The 14,726-nt window shown below is 57.5% G+C and overlaps 1 protein-coding gene across 2 annotated transcripts in view; it reads left to right on the top strand.

The window, feature by feature from the left end:
* The window catches only part of PIK3C2B (phosphatidylinositol-4-phosphate 3-kinase catalytic subunit type 2 beta), a 32,642-nt gene that overhangs the window by 8,344 nt on the left and 9,572 nt on the right, over positions 1 to 14,726 (top strand). Inside the window, exons 4-13 of one of the 2 annotated variants that reach the window (XM_059867568.1) lie at positions 190 to 344; positions 1,829 to 1,949; positions 4,502 to 4,613; positions 5,868 to 5,947; positions 6,451 to 6,514; positions 7,642 to 7,788; positions 9,115 to 9,148; positions 10,807 to 11,002; positions 13,152 to 13,274; positions 14,240 to 14,407. In XM_059867568.1, coding sequence (XP_059723551.1) covers positions 190 to 344; positions 1,829 to 1,949; positions 4,502 to 4,613; positions 5,868 to 5,947; positions 6,451 to 6,514; positions 7,642 to 7,788; positions 9,115 to 9,148; positions 10,807 to 11,002; positions 13,152 to 13,274; positions 14,240 to 14,407 — 1,200 coding nt within the window. The remainder of the gene's footprint in view (positions 1 to 189; positions 345 to 1,828; positions 1,950 to 4,501; positions 4,614 to 5,867; positions 5,948 to 6,450; positions 6,515 to 7,641; positions 7,789 to 9,114; positions 9,149 to 10,806; positions 11,003 to 13,151; positions 13,275 to 14,239; positions 14,408 to 14,726) is intronic. The other variant, XM_059867569.1, reaches the window with a different exon arrangement.

Raw genomic sequence — 14,726 nt, 5'->3', positions numbered from 1 at the left:
GGATTCAGAGCCACCAAGAGGAGATTCAGGGCCACCCCAAGGGGATTTAGGGCCACCAAGAGGGGCTGTTCCCAGGGGTGCTGAGCCCTTGTGGTGCCAAAAGGGGATTCCTGCCCGCCCAGGTGATTTTTGGGGCAGGGGACCCCCCCCAGGCCCAGCAGGACCCCTGAGCCCTCCCTGCTCCCGCAGGCTGCGCTCCGGCTGCGGCTCCAGGGACGGCTCCGGGTCGGGCCTGGTGTGGAACGCGGTGAACCTGAGCCCGGAGCAGCCGGGCCACGGCGTCAGCCTGAAGGTGACGGTGCTGTGTGACAGCCTGCGGGAGCCGCTCACCTTCACCTGCGACTGTGAGTGCCGCCCCCGGCCGCGGCGGGAGCTGGAATTCCCACGTTCCCGCCGTTCCCGCTGTTCCTGCCATTCCCGCCATTCCCATCATTCCCCCATTCCTCCAACCCCACCATTCCATCATTCCCCCAATTCCACCATTACCCCATTCTCCCATTCTCCCCATCCCCCCCATCCCCACCATCCCTACCATCCCCACCATTCCCACATTCCCGCCGTTCCTGCTGTTCCTGCCATCCCTACCATTCCCCCAACCCCACCATCCCCACCATTACCCCATTCTCCCATTCCCCCCATCCCCACCAATCCCACCATCCCCACCATTCCCACATTCCCGCCGTTCCCGCCATTCCCATCATTCCCTCAACCCCACCATCCCCACCATTCCCACCATTCCATCATTCCCCCAATTCCATCATTACCCCATTCTCCCATTCCCCCCATCTCCACCAATCCCACCATCCCCACCATTCCCACTGTTCCCGCTGTTCCTGCCATCCCTACCATTCCCCCAACCCCACCATTCCATCATTCCCCCAATTCCACCATTACCCCATTCTCCCATTCCCCCCATCTCCTCCAGTCCCACCATCCCCACCAATCCCACCATCTCCGCCATTCCCCCATCCCCACCATCCTCGCCATTCCCACCATTCCCTCAATCCCTCCATCCCCACTATTCCTGCCATTCCCACCATTCTCCCATCCCCCCAGTCCCACCATTCCCACCGTTCCCTCTATTCCTGCTGTTCCTGCCATTCCCACCATTCCCCTGTCCCCACCATCCTCACCATTCCCACCATTCCCCCAATCCCACAATTCCCACCGTCCCCGCTGCTCCTAACATTGCTGCTGTTCCTGCCATTCCCACCATCCCCATCATTCCCACCATTCCATCATTCCCCCAATTCCACCATTCCTCCATCCCCACCAATCCCACCAATCCCAACCATTCCCCCATTCCCCCCATCTCCACCATTCCCACCATCCCCACCATCCCCCCAATCCCACCATTCCATCCATCCCCACCATTCCACATTTCCGGCAATCCCACTAGTCCACCATCCCCACCATCCTCACCAATCCCACCATTCCCATCATTTTCCCATTCCCACAAATCCCACCATCCCACCATCCCCACCATTCCCTCAATCCCACCATTCTCCCATTCCCACCATTCCCCCAATCCCACCATCCCCACCTTTCCTACCTTTCCCACCAATCCCACCATTCTCCCATCCCCACCATCCCCACCATTCCCCCATCCCCGCCATTCCCACCATTCCCATCATTCCCCCATCCCCACCATTCCCATTGTTCTCACCATCCCCACCGTTCCCCCAATCCCACCATTCCCACCATCCCCACCATCCCCACCATCCCCACCATTCCCACCAATCCCTCAATCCCACCATTCCCACCTTTCCCCCCGTCCCCCCAATCCCACCATTCCCAAGGATTCAGGGGCCCTTCCTGTCGCCCCCAGGCTCCTCCACCGTGGACCTGCTCATCTACCAGGCCCTGTGCTACACCCACGACGAGCTCCACGCCGTGGACGTCGAGGATTTCCTGCTCAAAATCTGCGGCCTGGAGGAATTCCTGCAGAAGTGAGTGGCCGAGGGGGAAAAAACAGGGAAAAACGGGAAAAAGGAGGGGAAAAAGCAGAGGAGAAATGGGGGAAAAACAGGGGAAAAAACCCAGGGGGAAATGGGGGAAAACAAAGGGAAAAACAGGGGAAAATGGGGGAAAACGAAGGGAAAAATATGGGGGAAAACCAGGGGAAAAAATGGGGGAAAAACAGGGGGGAAATGGGAAAAAACAGGGGGGAAATGGGAAAAAACAGGGGGGAAATGGGGAAAAAACAGGGGGAAAAAACCCTGGGGGAAATGGGGGAAAAAAAAGGGGGGAAAATGGGAAAAAAACAGGGAAAAAAATGGGGGGAAAAACAGGGGGGAAATGGGGAAAAAAAGGGGGCAAACAGGGAAAAACGGGAAAAGGGAGGGGAAAAAACAGAGGAGAAATGGGGGAAAAAACCCAGGGGGAAATGGGGGAAAACAGAGGGAAAAAGAGGGGAAAATGGGGGAAAACCAGGGAAAAAAATGAGGGGAAAAACAGGGGGGAAATGGGGAAAAAAAGGGGACAAACAGGGAAAAATGGGAAAAGGGAGGGGAAAAAACAGAGGAGAAATGGGGGGAAAAAACCCAGGGGGAAATGGGGGAAAACAGAGGGAAAAAGAGGGGAAAATGGGGGAAAACCAGGGAAAAAAATGAGGGGAAAAACAGGGGGGAAATGGGGAAAAAAAGGGGACAAACAGGGAAAAATGGAGAAAACAGGGGAAAATGAGGAAAAAATGGGGGAAGAGGAAAAAGGAAAAACTTGGGAAAAACAGGGAAAATATGGGAAAACCAGGGAAAATCCATGGCAGGAGCACCAGGGTGTGATGAACGCCCAGGGCTGATCCAGCAAGCACAGCAGGATCTTCTCTGCTCCTTTTCCTGCCTCTGGAGCTGCTCCTGCCAAAAGCAGCCTTGGGAATGTCTTGGGAATGTTGACCCCCAAACCCCTGGAAAATCAGCTGGGAGCTGCCAAAAATGCTTTTTGGAGGAGAATTCTGTAAAAGGGAGCGGAGCCTGGATAAATCCCAGCCCTGGATAAATCCCAGCTGCAGAATTCTCCCTGTCATTCTCATCTCCAGAATTTTCCCTGTCGTTCCCAGATCCATGGTTCTCCCTGTCATTCCCCCGTCATTCCCAGCTCCAGAATTCCCCTTGTCATTCCCAGCTCCATGGTTCTCCCTGTCATTCCCAGCTCCAGAATTCCCCCTCTCATTCCCAGTTCCATGGTTCTCCCTGTCATTCCCAGCTCCAGAATTCCCCCTCTCATTCCCAGATCCAGAATTCCTCCTCTCATTCCCAGATCCAGAATTCCCCCTCTCATTCCCAGATCCATGGTTCTCCCTCTCATTCCCCCCTGTCATTCTCAGCTCCAGAATTCCCCCTCTCATTCCCAGCTCCATGGTTCTCCCTGTCATTCCCAGCTCCAGAGTTCCCCCCAGTCCCACTCCCAGATCCCTGCCCTGCTTCCCACGGATCCCTGGGCAGGTCCTGGCAGGCCGGGCCCGGCTCCGGAGGGGAAGGAGGGAGAACAATTCCTCATTCTCTGAATTTCCTGGTGCCACAAAGGTCCCTGTGCAGGCAGGGCGGCCACCCTGAGCCCCGGCCAAGGCTGCCTGGCTGGGGGATATCGGGATGGGGCACTCCAGGTGGGATTTTGGGGTATCCATGTGGGATTTTGGGGGTCTCAGGTGGGATTCTGGGGTGTGGGATGAGCCTGTGGAGCTCTCCCTGCACCTTTGGCTGGCACAAGTTCACCCAGCCCTGCAGGAAGTTCAGCCTTGCTCAGAGCCCGTCCCAAAGGTGCCTGGCTGGGGGATTTCAGGTGGGATTTTGGGGCACCCAGGTAGGATTTTGTGGTGTGGGATGAGCCTGTGGGGCTGTCCCTTCATGTGGGGCAGCCACAAGTTCACCCAGCCCTGCTGGAAGCCCGGCCTCACTGTGAGCCCCAGCCAAGGCTGCCTGGCCAGGGGATTTTGGGGCAGCCAGGTGGGATTTTGGGGCACCCAGGTAGGATTTTGGGGCACCCAGGTAGGATTTTGGGATGTGGGATGAGCCTGTGGAGCTCTCCCTGCACGTTTGGCTGGCACAAGTTCACCCAGCCCTGCAGGAAGTTCAGCCTTGCTCAGAGCCCGTCCCAAAGGTGCCTGGCTGGGGGATTTCAGGTGGGATTTTGGGGCACCCAGGTAGGATTTTGGGGTGTGGGATGAGCCTGTGGGGCTGTCCCTTCATGTGGGGCAGCCACAAGTTCACCCAGCCCTGCTGGAAGCCCGGCCTCACTGTGAACCCCAGCCAAGGCTGCCTGGCCAGGGAATTTGGGGGCTCTCAGGTGGGATTTGGGGGCTCTCAGGTGGGATTTTGGGGGCTCTCAGGTGGGATTTTGGGGGCTCTCAGGTGGGATTTGGGGGCTCTCAGGTGGGATTTGGGGCTCTCAGGTGAGATTTTGGGGGCTCTCAGGTGGGATTTTGGGGGCTCTCAGGTGGGATTTTGGGGCTCTCAGGGGGGATTTTGGGGTGTGGGGTGAGCCTGTGGCCCTGTCCCCACAGCAAACACGCTCTGGGCAGCCACGAGCACATCCAGCACTGCCGGAAATTCGACACGGACATCCGGCTGCAGCTGCTCCGGAGGAAGGGAGTGCGCAGCGACCTGGCCCGCACGGTGGGTGTCACCTCCCTGGGACACTGAGGGGTTGGTGTCACCTCCCTGGGGCACGGGGGTTGGGTGTCACCTCCCTGGGGCACGGGGGTTGGGTGTCACCTCCCTGGGGCACGGGGGGTGGGTGTCACCTCCCTGGGGCACGGGGGGGTTGGTGTCACCTCTCTGGGGCACAGGGGGTGGGTGTCACCGCCCTGGGACACTGGGGGGGTGGGTGTCACCAACCTGGGACACTGAAGGGTTGGGTGTCACCTCCCTGGGACACTGAGGGTCGGTGTCACCTCCCTGGGACACTGAGGGGTTGGTGTCACCTCCCTGGGGCACGGGGGTTGGTGTCACCTCCCTGGGACACAGGGGGTGGGTGTCACCTCCCTGGGACACGGGGGGTGGGTGTCACCTCCCTGGGGCAGTACGGGGTGGATGTCACCTCCCTGGGACACAGGGGGTGGGTGTCACCTCCCTGGGACACGGGGGGTGGGTGTCACCTCCCTGGGGCAGTACGGGGTGGATGTCACCTCCCTGGGACACGGGGGGTGGGTGTCACCTCCCTGGGACACCAGGGGTGAGTGTCACCTCCCTGGGACACTGAGGGTCGGTGTCACACCATGCGGTCGATGTCACCTCCCTGGGACACCGAGGGATTGGTGTCACCTCCCTGGGACACTGAGGAATTGGTGTCACCTCCCTGGGACACTGAGGGTTGGTGTCACCTCCCTGGGACACTGAGGGTCGGTGTCACCTCCCTGGGACACCAAGGGATTGGTGTCACCTCCCTGGGACACAGGGGGTGGGTGTCACCTCCCTGGGACACGGGGGGTGGGTGTCACCTCCCTGGGGCAGTACGGGGTGGATGTCACCTCCCTGGGACACGGGGGGTGGGTGTCACCTCCCTGGGACACCAGGGGTGAGTGTCACCTCCCTGGGACACTGAGGGTCGGTGTCACACCATGCGGTCGATGTCACCTCCCTGGGACACCGAGGGATTGGTGTCACCTCCCTGGGACACTGAGGAATTGGTGTCACCTCCCTGGGACACTGAGGGTTGGTGTCACCTCCCTGGGACACTGAGGGTCGGTGTCACCTCCCTGGGACACCAAGGGATTGGTGTCACCTCCCTGGGACACTGTGGGGTCGGTGTCACCTCCCTGGGACACTGTGGGGTCAGTGTCACCTCCCTGGGACACTGAGGGGTCAGTGTCACACCGAGGGGCCGGTGTCACCTCCCTACAGCCCTGCTCAGCCTCTCTGTGTCCCCAGGCCAGCGATGACCAGAGCCCGTCCACCCTCAACCACCACATCCACCTGCAGGAGCGACCCATCAAACAGACCATCAGCAGGTAGGGCTGGGGACGCGCTGGCACTGTCCCCAGTGCCCACCCAGGGGGACTGTCCCAAATGCCCAACCAGGGGGATGTGGTGGCACTGTCCCCAGTGCCCACCCAGGCGGACTGTCCCCAGTGCCCACCCAGGGGGATGTGATGGCACTGTCCCCAGTGCCCACCCAGGGGGACTGTCCCAAATGCCCACCCAGGGGGATGTGATGGCACTGTCCCCAGTGCCCACCCAGGGGGACTGTCCCAAATGCGCACCCAGGCGGTGACACGGTGGCACTGTCCCCAGTGCCCACCCAGGGTGACATGGTGGCACTGTCCCCAGTGCCCACCCAGGGTGACACAGTGGCACTGTCCCCAGTGCCCACCCAGGGTGACATGGTGGCACTGTCCCCAGTGCCCACCCAGGGTGACACAGTGGCTCTGCCCCCATTGCCCACCCAGGGTGACACGGTGGCACTGTCCCCAGTGTCCCCTGGCCGGGCTGAGCGCTGTCCCCTGTCCCCCAGGCAGGCCCTGAGTCTCCTCTTCGACACCTTCCACAACGAGGTGGACGCGTTCCTGGCGGCCGAGGTGAGGCAGCGCTGGTTTTGGGGGGATTTGGGGGGATTTTGGGGATTTTGGGGGTTTGGATCCTCTGGTAATCCAGCGGGCACAGGCTGTGGTGGTGTCCCAAACCTCGGATTGTATCCAGGTGGGAATGCTTGGCTCCTCCCCTGGGCGGGGCCTCTCCCGGTGGGATGGTGGAATTTGATCAGCCCTGCAGGGACGCTCAGTGGCCATGGACAGAAGGTAATTAATGATTAACGGTCCATTAAGAGAAGAGATCTCCTGGAGGGAGGATGGAAGAAATAAAGAGATTAATATAATATAATAGAATATAATATAATGTAAAATGTATAGATAGAGGATATAAAGAGATTAAATAGAAATATAAATAAATGTACTATTAAAGTAAACTATAATATACTATAATATAGTATACTATATTATAATATAATGTAATGTAATGTAAATGCTATAATATAATATAATATAATATAATATAATGTAATGTAATGTAATGTAATATAATATAATGTAATATAATTAATATAATGTAATATACTATAATATATAATTAATATAATATAATGTATATGTAGAGGATATAAAGAGATTAAATATAAATATAAATAAATATACTATTAAAGAATACTATAATATAATATAATATAATATAATATAATATAATATAATATAATATAATATAATATAATATAATATAATATAATATAATATAATATAATATAATTAATATAATGTAATATGATGTAATATGATGTAATATAATGTAATATAATGTAGTATAATATACTATACTATAATATAATATAATATAATGTAATGTAATATGTATAGAGGATATAAAGATATTAAATATAAATATAAATAAATATACTATTATAATATACTATAATATACTATTAAAATATAATATACTATGATATACTATCCTATACTAGAATATAATAGGATAGAAATAAAAATATAAAATATAAGTATAATTACAGATATACTATAAATATAACACAACACACCATAAAATAAATATCAGCAATAAAGCCATAAAGAAACTGCCCCACCTGCAGCAGACAAACAGACCTGACTGCCCCAGGCCCACCTTGCACGCCCTGATCCCACCGCTGCCCTGTCCCCAGGGCGATGTCCCCCTGAAGGCCGAGCGGGTGATCCAGTCGGTCATGGCCATCTGCAGCGCCCTGGCGGCCGTGGAGTCGCAGGAGATCACTGCTGCCCTCAACCAGATGCCGCCCTGCCCGTCCCGCATGCAGCCCAAAATCCAGAAGGTGAGCCCGGGCTGTCGCTGTCTGGGCAGAAGGGTTCTGCTCAGGAGGGCAGGAGCCTCCCCTGAAACGGGAAATGGAAAACCCTTCCCTCCTAATCGTTATAAATTTGAAATTAAGGGGGTCTCAGGCAAAGGTATGGGACAGGAATAACAGTTCTTTATAAGGAAAATTAAAAATACAAATGCAATCGTACAAAATAAATCACTGGCAGAGTCAGAGCAGGCCCTGCCTGCTGTGTGTCAGGGTGGTGGCACAGTCCCATCCCAGGGTGGTGGCACAGTCCCACCCCAGGGTGGTGGCACAGTCCCATCCCAGGGTGGCACAGGGTGGTGGCACAGTCCCATCCCAGCGTGGCACAGTCCCACCCCGGGGGGGCTCAGGGAGGTGGCACAGTCCCATCCAAGGGTGGCTCAGGGTGGTGGCACAATCCCATCCCAGGTAGGCTCAGGGAGGTGGCACAGTCCCATCCCAGGGTGGCTCAGGGTGGTGGCACAGTCCCATCCCAGGGGGGCTCAGGGTGGTGGCACAGTCCCATCCCAGGGGGGCTCAGGGTGGTGGCACAGTCCCATCCCAGGGTGGCTCAGCCCTCCTGCAGTGCCAGCTGTGGTTCTGCTGGAGCAGGGATCCTGCACAAGGATCCAGTTTTCCTCTGCAGCTCCAGGGCTGCTGGAGATGGGCCTGCTCTCCCTCTGGGAATGCAGGGCAGCAGAAAGCTGCTCCTCTGGGAATGCAGTGGGCAAAGGCTGCTGGGCTGTTCCCAGGGCAGATTGGATCCAGGTAGGAATGCTTGGCTCCTCCCCTGGGCGGAGCATCTCCCATGGGATGGTGGAGTTTGATCAGCCCTGCAGGGACACTCAGTGGCCATGGACAGCAGATAATTAATAATTAATGGCCCATGGACAGCAGAGATCTCCTGGAGGGAGGATTGGCTGTGGGAGAGATAAAGAAACCTGCCCAGTGAGCAGCAGAGAACTGCTCCACCTTTAACAGATGGCAAATAGAACCCACACTCACCTTGCAGCCCGGAGGAACTCAGCCAGGAGTGGGAGGGGAAGAAAAATTGTCACATCTGGCTCTTTTCCCTCCTTTCCACCACGTGGAAAATCCCTCAATAGCCGGGAGCAGCCTGGCTCTGGCAGCCTGGGGTGGTTACGTAAAACCCGCCTTGGCAGCACTCAGGGGTTTCTTCTTTTTTTTTTTGTGGTTTCTCTCCTTTTTTTTTTGTGGATTCTCTCCTTTTTTTTGGTGGTTTCTCAATTTTTCAGTGGTTTCTCAATTTTTTTTTTTTTGTGCGTGTTTCTTTTTTTTTTTCCTTTCCCTCCACAGGATCCAAACGTTCTGGCCAAGAGGGAAAATCGAGGTATTTCTCTCCTCCTGCTCCCCTTTCTGGGCTCAAGTTCGTGCCATGCTTTTCATCTTCAAACCCCTCCTCCCCCTTCAGTTCTCCAGGCCAAAAAACGGGTTGGAAACCGGTCTGGTTAAAAAAGAAAAAAGGAAAAAAAAAAAAAAAAGGATTTTGGGGGGTGTTCTTGCTCCTTGTGAGCTCCAAATGGAAAAATTTGGAATTCCCCTCACTCCAAATGGGAAGTTTGGAATTCCCCCATCATTAATTCATCCCTGAGTGGGGGGGGGAAGCAATGTGGGGGGTCCCAAATCCAGATTTGAGGGATGGATCCCCGAGGGATCGATGGATCCCCGCCCCTGTTTCCCTGAGGGATTTATGGATTCCTGAGTGATTCATGAATTCCTAAGGGATCAATGGATCCCTCCCCTTGTTTCCCTGAGGGACTGACAGATCCCTGAGGGATTGATGGATCCCCAAGTCACTGAGGGATCCCTGTCCATGTTTCCCTGAGGGATTGATGGATTCCTGTCCACGTTTCCCTGAGAGACTGACGGATCCCTGAGGCACTGAGGGATCCCTGTCCACATTTCCCTGAGGGATCGATGGATCCCTGCCCCTGTTCATGAGGCACTGATGGATCCCCAAGGCACTGAGGGATCCCTGTCCATGTTTCCCTGAGGGATCCATGGATCCCCGAGGCACTGATGGATCCTTGTCCACGTTTCCCTGAGGGATTGCTAGATCCTTGTCCATGGATCGATGGATCCCTGTCCATGTTTCCCTGAGGCACTGACGGATCCCCATCCATGTTTCCCTGAGGGATTGATGGATTCCTGTCCACGTTTCCCTGAGAGACTGACGGATCCCTGAGGCACTGAGGGATCCCTGTCCACATTTCCCTGAGGGATCGATGGATCCCTGCCCCTGTTCATGAGGCACTGATGGATCCCCAAGGCACTGAGGGATCCCTGTCCATGTTTCCCTGAGGGATCCATGGATCCCCGAGGCACTGATGGATCCTTGTCCACGTTTCCCTGAGGGATCCATGGATCCCCGAGGCACTGAGGGATCCCTGTCCACGTTTCCCTGAGGGATCCATGGATCCCTGAGGCACTGAGGGATCCCTGTCCACGTTTCCCTGAGGGATCCATGGATCCCTGAGGCACTGATGGATCCCTGTCCACGTTTCCCTGAGGGATCCATGGATCCCCGAGGCACTGATGGATCCCTGACCACGTTTCCCTGAGGGATCCATGGATCCCTGAGGCACTGAAGGATCCCTGTCCATGTTTCCCTGAGGGATTCATGGATCTCAGTCCCTGTTTCTGAGGCACTGATGGATCCCTGAGGCACTGAGGGATCCCTGTCCATGTTTCCCTGAGGGACTGACAGATCCCTGAGGGATTGATGGATCCCTGAGGCACTGATGGATCCCTGTCCACGTTTCCCTGAGGGATCCATGGATCCCTGAGGCACTGAGGGATCCCTGTCCACGTTTCCCTGAGGGATCCATGGATCCCCGAGGCACTGATGGATCCCTGTCCACGTTTCCCTGAGGGATCCATGGATCCCCGAGGCACTGAGGGATCCCTGTCCACGTTTCCCTGAGGGATCCATGGATCCCTGCCCCTGTTTCTGAGGCACTGACGGATCCCCGTCCCTGTTTCCCGCAGAGAGGATCGTGGAGAGCCTCACGGCCGCCATCCTCAACCTGGTGGAGCTCTACTGCAGCACCTTCAACGCCGACTTCCAGACGGCCGCGCCCGGGAGCCGCGAGCTGGGCGTGGCACAGGAGGCGCGGCTGCTCACCTGTCCCCTGGCCTTCACCGTCTATGCCACCCACCGCATCCCCATCACCTGGGCCGCCAGGTAAGGCCCTCACCTGCCCCCTGGCCATGACCCCATCACCTGGGCCGCCAGGTAAAGCCCTCACCTGCCCCCTGGCCTTCACCGTCTACGCCACCCACCGCATCCCCATCACCTGGGCTGCCAGGTAAGGCCCTCACCTGTTCCCTGGCCTTCACCGTCTATGCCACCCACCGCATCCCCACCACCTGGGCCGCCAGGTAAAGCCCTCACCTGCCCCCTGGCCTTCACCTCACCACCTGGGCCACCAGGTAAAGCCCTCACCTGCCCCCTGGCCTTGACCCCATCACCTGGGCCACCAGGTAAAGCCCTCACCTGCCCCCTGGCCTTGACCCCATCACCTGGGCCGCCAGGTAAAGCCCTCACCTACCCCCTGGCCTTGACCCCATCACCTGGGCCGCCAGGTAAGGCCCTCCTCACCTGGTTTGCAAAACCAGGTGGCTTCTAAGGAAAGCAGCACCCTCCATTGAAATGGAAAATGTAACTCTCCCCCCCCACCTCGGGGTTATTATAATTTTGAATTTAAGGTGGGAATAGGAATAACAGGGTTTTATCAGGGAAATTAAAATACAAATGTAATAGTACAAAAAAAAAAAAAAACCACCACCAAAAAAACAAAATCCCAGAGTGTGTTCCTGGGAATGCTGTCGCTGGGACACTCCAAAATTCCACTGTGTGTCTGGGACACCCCAAAATCCCAGAGTGTGTTCCTGGGAATGCTGGCACTGGGACACCCCAAAATCCCAGAGTGTGTTCCTGGGAATGCTGGCACTGAGACACCCCAAAATCTCAGAGTGTGTTCCTGGGATCGCTGGCACTGGGACACCCCAAAATCCCAGCACATTCCTGGGGACTCTAGCACTGGGACACCCCAAAATCCCAGCACATTCCTGGGAATGCTGGCACTAAGACACCCCAAAATCCCAGGGTGTTCCCGGGAATGCTGTCACTGGGACACCCCAAAATCCCAGAGCATATTCCTGGGAATGCTGGCACTGGGACACCCCAAAATCCCAGTGCATGTTCCTGGGAACTCTAGCACTGGGACACCCCAAAATCCCAGAGTGTGTTCCTGGGAATGCTGGCACTGGGACACCCCAAAATCCCAGGGCGTTCCCGGGATCGCTGGCACTGCCAGCCAGGGCGGGATGTCGCCGCAGCTCGGGCCGGGCTGGCTCATCCCGAGGCCACCGCGCCACCCGGGGGAGGTGACAGATGGCCCCGCGCCCAGCGCCGGCGGCGTGGCCCCTTTGTTCCGCTCCTCCGTGCCCGTGCCCGGCGCGGGGGGGACCGGGAGGCGACCGGGAGGGGACCGGGGGGTGGCGACAGCGGCGCCGGCAGAGCCGCCCCGCCGGGGACCCCTCGCCTTTGTCCTTGTCCTTAATGTATTCCCCTTGGTGAGTGGCTCCGAACAAAGCGGCGAGCCTGGGAAATGCCGCCAGCCCCTGACCCCCGCGCCCCGCAGCCCTGCCCGGATTGTCGCAGCCCTGCCCGGATTGTCGCTCGGCACCTGCCACATGGCAGGGCCCCCCCGTGTGCCGGAATGCGCCGTGCCATATGGTGCTGGGGACATCGGGAGGGGGGGAAATGTCCCCGTTCTGTCCCCCTTTCCCACCCTCGGGGCAGGATTTAGGGGCTGTGGTGATCAGGGTTTTCCCATCCTTGGGGAAGGATTTAGGGGTTCTGGTGATCCGGGTTTTCCCATCCTTGGGGAAGGATTTAGGGGCTCTGGTGATCTGGGTTTTCCCATCCTTGGGGAAGGATTTAGGGGTTCTGGTGGCCTTGGTAAAGCCTCACCCATTTTCCATCCTTGGGGCAGGATTTAGGGGTTCTGGTGATCCGGGTTTTCCCATCATTGGGGAAGGATTTAGGGGTTCTGGTGATCCAGTTAAGGCCCCACCCATTTCCCATCCTTGGGACAGGATTTAGGGGTTCTGGTGACCTGGGTAAAGTCCCCTCCCCTTTCCCATCCAGGGGAAGGATTTAGGGGTTCTGGTGGCCCAAGTAAAGCCCCCTCCTCATTCCCATCCTCAGGACAGGATTTAGGGGTTCTGGTGATTCAGGTGAAGCCCCCCAATCCCTTTCCCATCCTCAGGACAGGATTTAGGGGCTCAGGTGGCCCCACCCAGCTCATTGGGCGTTTCTCCCGCAGTTATGAAGATTTCTACCTCTCGTGCTCCCTCAGCCACGGCGGGAAGGAGCTGTGCAGCCCCCTGCTCACCAGGAAGGCCCACGTCTACAAATACCTCTTCCACCTCATCATTTGGGACCAGCAGTAAGGCCACGGGCTGGCCACGGGGGTCCCACCCATGCCGCCTTCATCATCCTCCCCATCATCCTCCTCCCCTCCCCTGCTCCTCCTCTCCTCCGCGCCGTTTCTTTTTTTTTGGTTTTTTTTTTTTTGGGTGTTGGAAGTTTTTGTGTCATTGCCCGGAAATAGCAACCTCCAGGAAAGGGGATCTGGTCCCAAAATAGCGCCGGGAGCAGGCGGGGAGGCCGTGCTGAGCCCTCGCCACGCCTGGCATCCACAGCGGCCCGGGAGGTGGGGATGGGACGGGATAATTTTAGACGGCGCCGGTGCCCCCAAGGACAGGTGCCCGGCGGGACGGCGGCGAGCGCGGCGAGCCCGGGGATCCTTCCCCGTCCTTCCCGCGGGATGTAGCTGCCACCCCGAGCTCCCTGGGAGCGGCAGAGAGGAATCCCAGCCCCGGGGGTCCCAGGCAGCCCCCCCCCCGGGTTGTGGGGCAAGGTCAGTGCCCGGCGGGGCTCTCCCTGGAGGGCCCTGGCCCTGCGGTCACCTTCGTGGGACGGAGAGCACAGCCGGGCTTCCCGGTGCTGCTCCAGCTGGCTGTCCCCAAACCCGCGGGGTGGCCGGGACTTCAGGGACTTCCAGGGACTTCCAGGGACTTCCAAAGACACCCGGGTACCTGCAGAAAAGGCGGCTGTGGGGCCGGGCTCTCCTGGGGCATCCAAGGAGGGGATCCTGGCACCCCGAGCCCATCCCTGGCACCCCCAGCTCATCCCTGGCACCCTGAGCCTGTCCCTGGCACCTTGAGCCTGTCCCTGGCACCCTGAGCCTGTCCCCTGCACCCTGAACCTGTCCCTGGCACCCCAGCCCCTCCCCTGCACCCTGAGCTGGTCCCTGGCACCCTGATCTCATCCTCTGCACCCTGAGCTCATCCCCACCACCCCGAGCCCATCCCTGGCACCCTGAGCCCCTCCCCACCCTCTCTCCTGCAGGATTTGCTTCCCGGTCCAGGTGAACCGGCTGCCCCGGGAGACCCTGCTCAGTGTCACCCTCTTTGCCGTGCCCGTGCCACCCCCAGGCAGCTCCTCCGACGCCAACAAGCAGCGGCGGGTCCCCGAGGCCCTGGGCTGGGTCACCACCCCTCTCTTCAACTTCAGGCAGTACGTGGGGTGTACTGGGTATCCTTGGGGGGCACAGGAGGGTCCCAGCAGCTTGGGGTCCCCAGAATCTCAAGGTCCCCAGTGCCATGGGGTTCCCAGCACCCTGGGCACAGGGAGGGGCTGGACTGGCATCCCTGGGGGGGACAGGAGGGTCCCTAGAACCTTGGGGTCCCCAGTGCAATGGGGTTCTCAGCACCTTGGGCACAGGGAGGGGCTGGGCTGGCATCCCTGGGGGGGACAGGAGGGTTCCTAGAACTTTGGGCTCCCCAGTGCCATGGGGTTCCCAGCACCCTCGGCACAAGGAGGGGCTGAGCTGGCA

Source organism: Haemorhous mexicanus, chromosome 25, assembly GCF_027477595.1.
Source record: "Haemorhous mexicanus isolate bHaeMex1 chromosome 25, bHaeMex1.pri, whole genome shotgun sequence".
Taxonomy (NCBI): Eukaryota; Metazoa; Chordata; class Aves; order Passeriformes; family Fringillidae; genus Haemorhous; species Haemorhous mexicanus.
This window is presented reverse-complemented; position numbering and strand designations above follow the sequence as displayed.